This window comes from Leptosomus discolor, chromosome 10 (genome assembly GCF_034619465.1).
Source record: "Leptosomus discolor isolate bLepDis1 chromosome 10, bLepDis1.hap2, whole genome shotgun sequence".
NCBI lineage: Eukaryota > Metazoa > Chordata > Aves > Leptosomiformes > Leptosomidae > Leptosomus > Leptosomus discolor.
The window spans coordinates 9,453,622-9,464,061 of NC_141400.1; the positions used below are offsets into that span (position 1 = coordinate 9,453,622).

General features: G+C 42.2%; 1 protein-coding gene across 1 annotated transcript; it reads right to left on the minus strand.

Moving 5' to 3' along the window:
- Window positions 1-1,320: 1,320 nt before the first annotated feature.
- On the minus strand, window positions 1,321-6,406 carry SLC26A2 (solute carrier family 26 member 2). The gene is made up of 2 exons (XM_009960729.2): window positions 5,742-6,406; window positions 1,321-3,401 (listed from the first exon to the last, which is right to left on the minus strand). Exons 1-2 carry the CDS (start codon window positions 6,372-6,374, stop codon window positions 1,896-1,898), a joined length of 2,139 nt encoding a protein of 712 aa, XP_009959031.1. The 5' UTR covers window positions 6,375-6,406; the 3' UTR covers window positions 1,321-1,895.
- Window positions 6,407-10,440: the final 4,034 nt, after the last annotated feature.

Below are 10,440 nucleotides of genomic sequence, written 5' to 3' on the forward strand. Positions count from 1 at the left end.
GCATTTGCATTTTTTGAATACTGCATGAGCTTTAGCATTTTCTCTCTGATACTTGGAGACTTGTTTCCTCAACAACGCCAGTTCTAGAACATGTAATGCTTTCCAATATATGCTACAGCCACCACTCCCCCCTCCCCCAGCATTTCTACACGCTACTATCGTGTCCCTAAAAAAAAAATGTAGTAAGTTCAGTTAACATGTAAAAGTTGCCAGGTCCTGGGACTTATCTTTCTGCTATCTAGTCCTTCTCTTGAGGTCCCAGCTCCTACAGTGAGGTGATATGTGGCGTTTCAGCTTTCATAGAAAGAAGAGAATAGCTACTGGTCCTAGGTCAGAAAAAAAAAAGAAAACAACCCTAAACTCAAAACACATTTCTATTTAGAAAACATTTCACAATTCATATTGCATTTTATTCCTTTTTTGACTCCTGACTCATTATTTTTGACTTATTAAGGATGAAAATACTGCCTGTATACGGCACCTTTTCCCTTTTAAAAGCTATCAAGAACCTGCAATTCAGACTGTAAACTCCCCAGGGAGAAACCACCATCTTCCAAGGATGTACTGTGTGCTATGTATAGCTGGTACTCAGTAAAAACTGTTAACCTCTTAGTTCTACCTTCATAATTGTATTCTACTGGTGTAAGAAAAAAGAACCTCTTCCTACCCAGTGCTTGTATTTTAGGATGAAGAACAGGCACTCTTTGCTGTTCTGTATAATTTAAAATCGAAATAGAAAGTTTTATTTACACTAACATGGTGAAATAATGTTCAGCAAACAGCTTCTCTGGCTCCTTTTCTAATGGCTGTATTTCTTGGCCTGTCCATCCCCATTACATAAAGTCCATGACAGAGCATGCGTAAAGGGGCTATGGTCAATAAAACCTGCATTCACACATGAACTCTGTGTGACGTGGACAACTTTGGACAGACGGATACAGACAATCTATTTGGCCCTTTTCATTTTGCTGCCTGTGATTCTGTCTGCCTGGCATGTAAAACTGGCTATAAGGGACTGTTTTCTGTTGAAACTCAAGAATTAAGAGATTTTTCCTATCTAATGTCCACAATGCTCCTAAATATTAGGAAAACAAATGATTGACCATAAGCATGAATCAGACTTCTAAACAGTCACCCCTGAATAAAAGTAATTCCAAAAAAAATTCAGGCTGAAGAGGCAAACTTTCCTGGCACATAAAGACCCATGTAGAAATGAGACAATCATGCCCTCATTGCCTGGCTGCATTAGGCTCTCAGGAGACAATGGCAAAGCCTCTGAAAGTGATAGGTAGTAAGAAGCTATTCATTAAGACCTTCTCATGCATGTTTACATTTTATTTATCTATCTGTCTTAAATTCAAGGAGATTACAAAATCATCAACCAATCACTCCACAGTGAAGACCAGCGCAAAGAGTCCCTGCCAGTCATTCCTTAGAAAATATAAGGTTGTGGTGATATGGAAAATCAATGCCAGAATGAGGGAAAAGAAGTGAGTTGCCTTTCATTATTTGTCTGAACAGGATACCCCGACTACTTCAAAATCCCATCCCATCCACAAAGACAGGGTTGCAATAAAGACTTCAATGCTGATGTTCAAAACTCAGAGGGAAACTGAGACCAGGAAAGTTCAAGAGAAATGAGATGAACAACTATATGAAAACTCTTAGATTCACAGATTGGCCATAATCAAGTTAAGAATTGCCTTCATTCAATACCATCTATTGAATCACTATACCCGGCCGGTAAATTTAAAGCATCAAAAGAGACTGCATAGCAACCAGTGTGTTAACCACCACCCTGCCTCTTTTCATCTGAGTGCATATATATTGCATAGACATACAGACCCACAGTCATTTTTTCCCAGGCTTTGTTCCAACTTGCTGCCTTTCCACAACTAGTTCTTAGAAGTGCTGGTCCCACCATGCTCCTGGGCACCCAATGCAAAGTCCACAGCCTGGTGCACACTGTGGAAGAGAAGGTGGTCCTCCCCCTCTTGAAAGAATTCTCCTCGGATCAGGGAACTCCTCACCGAAGGATTGCACTGGGCCAGTAGCACCTGGACATCTATCTCCCTGTAGTCCTTGCAGACCTCTTTGAGCGTGCGTATTCCTGCCGTGTCCAGAAACTGTACTGCACAACAGTCAATCACTATTGTGTGAAACCCCAGAGGTTCAGAGACAAAATCCATGGAGATGCTGGTCTGGTTGCCACCAGAATCCACCTCTTTCTCTCTAAGCATTCTTTTTGCTGCCTTTTTCTTTGCCGCCTTCACCCAGACTGGGTTGACCCCAGTTTGCTTGTAGAGTGTGGATTTAAAGCACTCTTTGTTGATGTAGTAGAGGGGCGCTTCGAAACGGAACACCACGATTCCTGGCTTGGTTTGCAAGTTCTTGTAAGCAGACAGGGACTCGTACGTCTCAGACTCTGCCACCCAGCCAAGCAGCGGTGCCTCCGGTCTCTGAGTTCGGAAAATGACACAGAGCATAGAGAAGCAAACACCAACCAAAAGCCCAATCTCAGTACTGATGAGTGCTGAGGCTGCCATAGTAACTAGCCAAATCACTGTGTCCACTCTGCTCAAATGCCACATTTTTGGCAGGTCCTTGAACTTCCGCAGGGCTCCTCTGAGGTTTACAATGGTTATGACAGCAAGGACACACTTCTGAAGGGAATAAAATAAAGGTGCAATCACAAGGAGGACTAATAGGATTACCAAACTAGTCACCATGCCAGACATTTGTGTCCTACAGCCTGTGGACTCTTTGACAAGAGTCTTGGCAAGAGCTGCACTTGTTGTGAAGCAATGGAAGAAAGAGGGAATGATGTTGCAGAAGCCAATGGCATACATTTCCTGGTTGGCCTTCACGGAGTAACCATGCTTCTTGGCAAACATCTCTGAGAGGGAGACAGTGATGGCAAAGCCAATAACAGCTATGGGGATAGCATCCAAAGCCACATTAGGAATCAGGTTCCAGTCTGGAGGGCGGGGTGGCAGAAACCCAGTTGGGATGTGTCCAGCAACGCTCGAGCCGTAAGTCTCTCTCAGCTTCCCAAAGTGAGATGCCAGAGTAGCCGCCACGATCACGACTAGTTCAATCGGCATTGGAGCCTTGAGCCTGGATTTAAAATGTTCATTAAACTCTTTGGTTGGAATAAGTACAAGAAAGCATAAGCAGCTGGTGATGAGATCACAGATGTTGGTTTTGTGTATGTTTCTGAAGATGTTTATCCACGTGACTATGAGGGAGCCAATGCCATTGCTCCGTGGAATGTCTAGGCCCAGGAGATACTTGGCTTGTGAGGTTAGGATGGTGAAGGAGGCACCTGTGACAAATCCACTCAGCAATGAATCGGAGAGGTATACCGAGACAAAGCCCACTTGAAAGAAACCCATGGCCACCTGGAAGGAATCAACCACACACAATAGATTAGGATGCAAATCTTGCAGATGTCATCACTACGGGGCTCTCAAGGGAGGTGGGATAAAAAAACCAACAACCCACTGTGCATGGCCCTGGAGGACAAGGCATGGCCTGAGCATGGAGAAAACAGACTCCAGCATTCAGCTGCTCCTGGTGCATTGCACTTAAACAAAATGGTTTTCTAACACAGAGCAGGCTTTTTGGGGGGTCTTTGTACCCTGAACCTGTGTTTATTGTTTGCTCATCAGTTCAGCTGTAACTTCTAGTTAGCCTAGCAAGCAAAAAAGAAAGCCTGGGAAAAAAAGCTTTTGAAATACTGGCTGCTTTTGCCATTTCTTTCAAGTTCTTATAATCTCTGTGAACGCTGCAGGGATCCAAAACTTTTTTGGTTGTCTTTGTTTGTCTTACACTGGAGCTCACATCCTGAAATAAAAATATGGCTTACGGCATTACAACTGTACTTTGCACTGCATAAAGTTTGGTGCATCTGAGTCAGAAAGTATATGAGCTGCAAACTCTTGTGATGCAGATTATACAAATACAGATAAATTTTTAAAGTGTCTTGTCATTCATTTTATTAATGCTAGTTGAATGGACAAATCCTTGGTGCTCTCTCATGGGAATGACTGGTTTTATGGACACCTACTCTACACATGCATCTTCACACCTGGTAAACGTCCCTTCCTCCCCATCAACCTTCATGGGAAATGGAGCATGGAACTTTTCCCAGCAGTTTGCTAGAACCTTTTAATTCCCTGCGCTGGACAACAGGGATATCTACAATGTTATCTGAAGACTGCAGGCAAGCACTTACAGGTATTAAACTCTAAGTAGTGTCAATTTAATATATCCTATTAGGTAGTTAAGGCAAAATAAAGGAGGACAGGATCATGGCTGGAAACTTCATAAGAACTGCAAGCATTACTGAAGAGAAGGCAGGGCTGGGACCCAAACCGACTAGACATCAGCTCAGAGCCAAGCTCCAAAAAATGGTCCCTCACAACCTTGGTAATTAAGTTAATTCAAGGTTTTTCTAACTGTAAAATATAGGCAGTAATTGTATTTACCTATTTATGCTGTAGGCAACTGGTGTGAGCAGGTTTGCTTTTTGCAATTTGATTTTAAAGAATATGTGATTTTGGTCGGAGCTTCCAATAAAAAAAAATAATATGTTTGAGAGTGTGAAGGCCTGTTGGTCAGCAGGCAGATAGACAGCAAATAGAACAAATAGAATATGCCTAACATTCAGAGGGACTTAAGACGAAGTAGTCTGACTTCCGCATATAAAGAAACTTAACCGTACTTGTACTTGCAAAGAATATTAAGTGCAATTAACAACTCCAAAATTGCATCCATCCTACAGTGATGAAACACAAAATCCACTGTACCTCAGGAGTCTCAGGATATTTCTGAAATTACTCAACACTAACTTACAGCACAAGAAAAAGTCCCAGGTTCTGTCTAAAACCAGTGTTTTAGAGTATCACAGGTACGTTTCCTTTTCTGCTGCTATACAGTTTGATTAGTTATGACCCTGGAGGTCACTGTAAGAATAAATTAATGTGAACTCACAAACTGAAATACCACAGCTCTGCAGTACCGTTAAAACTAAACCCATCCTGGTTAATGCATTACACTCTAAAAACAAAGACACCTGCTTTAATTTCAGAAGCAGTGAATTCTAGGAAGTAAGTAGAGACAGAGTGGTAAAATATTGTTGAGTTATATATTTTAATATGGCAATAATTTAAAGTTTTATTTCAAATATATTTTATCATCTCAGTAGCATCCTTTTCACACAATGGCACTGTTCTGGCTTTGAATGGGCAAACAGCAAAGTTTTACAAGCATAGTGACAAAAAGAAACTGGATATACTTTTACTGTCCAGATTATTTTTTGATAAAAGAAAAGGCAAATTACTGAAGTCTGGAATTAAAGCTGACACACCACATTTTGGCCCAGTGAAACAGAGGCCTAAGCTACAAGCCAGCAAAAAAAAAAAAACCAAACCACAAACCAACCCAAAAACCAAAAAAGCTTCAGGCCACGGCAAGGAAGGTGGTGAGCAGATTGTATGAGCGCAGCAGGCGGTTACATGCGGATCCTTACAGTCCCCAACAGAGCAGCAATGCAAGCACAAAACTAAAAAAAGGAGAGGACACAGAGGAGTTTCTTGCGCCACAGTAACAGGAGACCTCCAGTCCTCTGTGTCCACTCCCCTGGGATGCAAGCCCAGCTGGTTGCTCATGTGGACAATCACCTAATGAACAAGCTAAAAGTATTTCCACAGAATACCTGTTTGTCCACCTCCTCTTACCTGATAAACTCCAGCTATGAAGGTCATGGTGGCTCCCACTGTAATTGCATAGCAGCTTTTATCACAGGGCAGCTTCTGCAATGTCTGATTCACAGGTGAAACGGTGGTGTTTACATATGCTGCTGTACCTGTGAGGACACTGAGCGCAGCTGGCTCTAAGTCATAGCCAGCTCGCTCTACTTCACGATCCACCACTTGTCCCACCATCAGGGAAAGCACACCAAAGATGCCAACTGAGATGTGGCGGGAGGTTCCAAACATGAAATAAATAATGCTAGCGAAAAAGGATGTATAAAGGCCATAAATAGGCTCCTGTCCAGCCAAGAGAGAATATGCAATTGACTGAGGGACTAGTAAGACCCCCACAATCACACCAGACATTATGTCTCCCAGTAGGTATTCTCTCAGTTTGTATTTAGGAAGCCACTGCAAGACAGGAAAGAAACTGAAAATACAGTCTTTAACTTTGGCTGGAGTGCAGCTACAACTTTTCTTTGCTTGCTTAACCACCAGAGCCTTCATGCTCCTCTTCTTCTCTCGGGGTTCCAAGAACATTCTGTGATGGAAACTGCGTTTAGCATCATCTCCTTCTGGCATTTCAGTCACTGAATGGACATTGTTGAATTCTGCCATTGCTGCCACCTCGAGGACTCCCTAAAAACACAAAGAAGGACCATTTGCATTAAATCATAAATGAATGTGCTATGTGAGACTTTTTAATAGAGTGAATGCAGTATTTATGAAAAGCAAGAGCTAAAAGGTCTTCGTTCAGCACAGAGAAAGCAACTTCCAAGTAAACTTGGAAAGAGCCTCCCCATTATATCCCCGTTAAGCAAGGACAGAAGCTGCTATCCCATAAAATAAACCTGCTGCTGGCAATGTTGTGAAATGGAAAGGAATGCAGCAGCACTGTCCTTCTGGGAGGCTTCCTTGATAAAATCGCTATCTGCAGCCTGTTCCACCGTGCAAAGACAGACACAGGGTTTATTGCAGTCCAACAGTCACTTCAATTCAGTTGCTGAAAATTAACTATGATTAGTATATTTCTAGCATTGCACAGCTTGATCTAAATCTCACTTACATTTTTAAAATGCAGTGATTACACCTGCCAAATATTGTAAAGATTTGTCACCTAAGAAGATGCAATCTTTACATGGTGCCTTTATTTCAGCCAATGACACACTGCAAAGAATGCTCTTCACACTTTTTAAAAGCTGGTTTTCAAGTAAATTACATCTGACCAAAAGAACTCACATCACTGGCAAACATGTTAACGGGCACAATGGAAGGCAGGCAGAACACTTCTGTTAGAACATGTGCTCTACAAGCTGCCTACAAACAGCAAACAAGGTGATTATACCAAAGCACATTTAATACTGGAAACGGCCTGAATGTGGAAGAGTAAAGTCTTGACGAGACAAGCTCTAATGAAACTTGATGATACCAACAGTGACTGCCAGCATTCATATGGTGCTCCCAGCTTCCAGAAAACATCCAGAATCCTCCAGAAAACTCTCTTTCAGCCACACCACCTGCTACCACTAGCATGTTGAAGTTGATAAATTTCAGCCAGAAACCCGTTCGCCTGGTGCTACAGTGGAGTCAAGGCCAGTGACAGCCGCAGGACCCTGAAAAGTCTAGCTCCCAGGCTTCCCTTTCGAACACTGCCTTGCAGTCCTGCAGCACTAATAACATACCCCTTATGTGCTAATTACACACCTCTGTGCAGTGCAAACATCAACCAATGTTCTATGCAATGTTTATGACTCAATTAATTACCAAATCGGTATTGGAGCTAGCAGTGCTGAGAATGCCACTGAAAAGCCTTCTCAAAATTTCTTCACTTAACCACCATTTCACAAGTAGCTATAAAACATTCACTTCTAACACTTCAGTGTGAGTCTCTCAAAAACCTGTGAGGGGAGAAGTGAGTTTAAGTGTGGTGGCTCAAACTACCCATTTCTCCTGCAGTCAGCTCATCAAAGCCACTGATCCTACAGCTATGTAGAGAGGAAATGCCTTCTTGGTCTAGCTGGCTGGAGCACACTATTTCCATTCTTCCGTTCCAGGTTTGCTGCTGTCATATAGAGGTATCCAAAGAGCCGTGTATCAGCCCAATATAACGGTTTACACACAGCCATGCCTCCAGCAGCCTGCCAGCTCAGAGAGAGATGAACTACCAACACCAACCCAAGTACCTACTGTCGTAAAACAGCCTAAGCAAATGATCCTAACCATATCAAAGGAACCCACACAAGGGTACAAGCAGCTACAAATACTTAACGTTTAGAGTGGCTTCTCTTTCCAGATAAAAATATTCTGAGATTTGTAGAACAGCCTTCCAATTAGAAAGCAATTCAACCAAGTAATCCAACTCTCCCACCTTACACCATAGCATACTCCTCCCTGGAGCTACCAGGCTGCAGCATGCAGAGGGCTATCTCAAGATAACACACAGGAGAGACGCGATAGATAGCCAACAGAAAATACTGGAGGCAGACATTTGCATTTTATCTTCTGCTCCATGCTGGGTCTCCCAAAAGATGTTTTCACCACTTACAGACCCAGAGACAGCGAGCGTCTCTTTGGTGGGTGAGCTCCTGCATCCTTTCAAATAACCCAACACAGCTCACACTTTGCTAGCCTGTCACTGGATTGCTGCTGAAAGGGAGACACATTTTGAACAGACCTCCCCGGCTCCAGAACTGTGAATAGCACACTGGCATCAGCAGGGATGGATTTTCTGTGTAAGACAGGGGCTGTATGCCTTCCTGTTATGGTATCATGACCTATACAACTCATGCTCTGTTACATGCCAGGGCAGACTGAACAGCATTGCCAGGTTTCATGCTCCGTGCAAGATACTTTATTAACAGCTACCTCTCATTCTCCACACCTACCAGGTATTTCTAGCAACACATCAATGCTTTTCTCCAGCTCCTGCTCTGTTCCATACTCCCATATCTCCAACTTTATGCCTAATTCATCTGACCCATGCACAGGGTCTGCAGGGTGATCTACAAACCAGAGAGATGAAAATGGCTCTAGGCACCACAACTGGGAAGAACATGCCTCTTTGGGGCTGCTGTTCTGAGCACATGCAGAGGAGCTGCTTAAGGAAAGTCACACTCAAAAAAAAAAAAAAAGGAAAAAAAAAAGAAGCTTTAATGCACTGCTGGGTTAGGTGAGACCTAAGCAGAGAATTCTGCAGTATGAACTCAAGTCCTATTTCTGGTATCTACGTCCTTCTTTTGGTCCTGGCCGTTATAACTTGAAGAACTGAGAGTTCTAGATTCAAAGATGAGTCCACCCAGAACTCTAATACATACACATTTTTAGGGCTAAATTTTCAAATGTATTTATTTGTCTCTATAGTCATACTTGTTAGACAAGTCAATCACCTAGTACAATAGAACGTAACAGAAGAAAGCTTAAGTTTTGCCTACCTGCCTTCTTGATTATTCCAGACTTCTGTTTTACAGCCTCCTGGCCATGCAAAATTACTGTACCACATATCTATATAACCTTTTAATGGCAAACCTCCCTTGGCTAATGCCTTCTAATTCAGCCTCTTTAATGTGTTTTAGAATAATTACAGGCTCACAAGAGCCGTATGAACAACTGAGATCTTTATCTGCAAGAAATTACAGACTCAAGATCACATAGTGATCATGCTTGGAGAAGAACTCATCCCCACCTTCTAGATATCCAGTCTCACCCAGCTGTACAGTATTGCAAAGTGTGCTCAGGGATTATTTATAGCACCAAAAAAAAAAAAAAAAAGGCAAATACTACACATTAAGAATTACACAAATATAGCATACAAAAGCATGTGTCTGCAGTACTCTGCATGAGCACAATCTATAGCTGTATTTGCTCAAAGAGTTTTATTCATTTCACAAGCATAGACTTACAAATCAAAAAGCTTTTCACCCAAAGCTCAGCAAATCGATACTGTAAAAGCTGAGGGAAAAATTCACACCTGACTACTTTTGATGTGTAGAAAATTACTTGAATGGGTTTGTTTTCTGAGGTTTTAGTAAAGACTTTAGTAATGAAAATCCTTCTAATTCCCCTCTCCCTCATCCAGGACTCATAGACAGCTCACTCAAACCTGGGAGTTTTTGTTATCGTGTCAGGGGACTCCAACACAAAACCCAGATAGTTCAGTTTAGTTCTGCACAGTGCCTTAAAACATCTGCAGAGTAGATGATATCTGTTTTTTTTCCATCGTGTCTAGACAGTAGAGAAATGTTCCAAGTAAAAACCTTTTTGGCTACTATACTGAGCGTATACTGGATCTTTGTGTTGACCTGCATGACAGTTTTCTCCACACGGCATAAAAAGGGCCTTTCATCACAGAGTCACTGCCTCTTGCAATGTCAGGACCCTAGGAAATGACACGATTTCCAACACCCATTTCACCGTTTTCTGCTTGAAAGCACTGCTGTGTATTATTTTTGTAACCATTTAGCCCAAGCTTGCCTAGTAAAACTGGATTTTGTTCTTAAAAAAAAAAAAAAAAAAAGAAACCCCCTTTGGTTCAGCATACTGAAGGTTATTCTGTATATTTAACTGGCAAAAGGAGCTACTGTGCTGTTTATTTTGAAAGCTGCTATTTACGTACAACTAATTTGTATGCCTAGAATTCACTTTTATCGGCTCCTTTTGGCCTGAGTAAGATCTTCAGGGGGTGTCC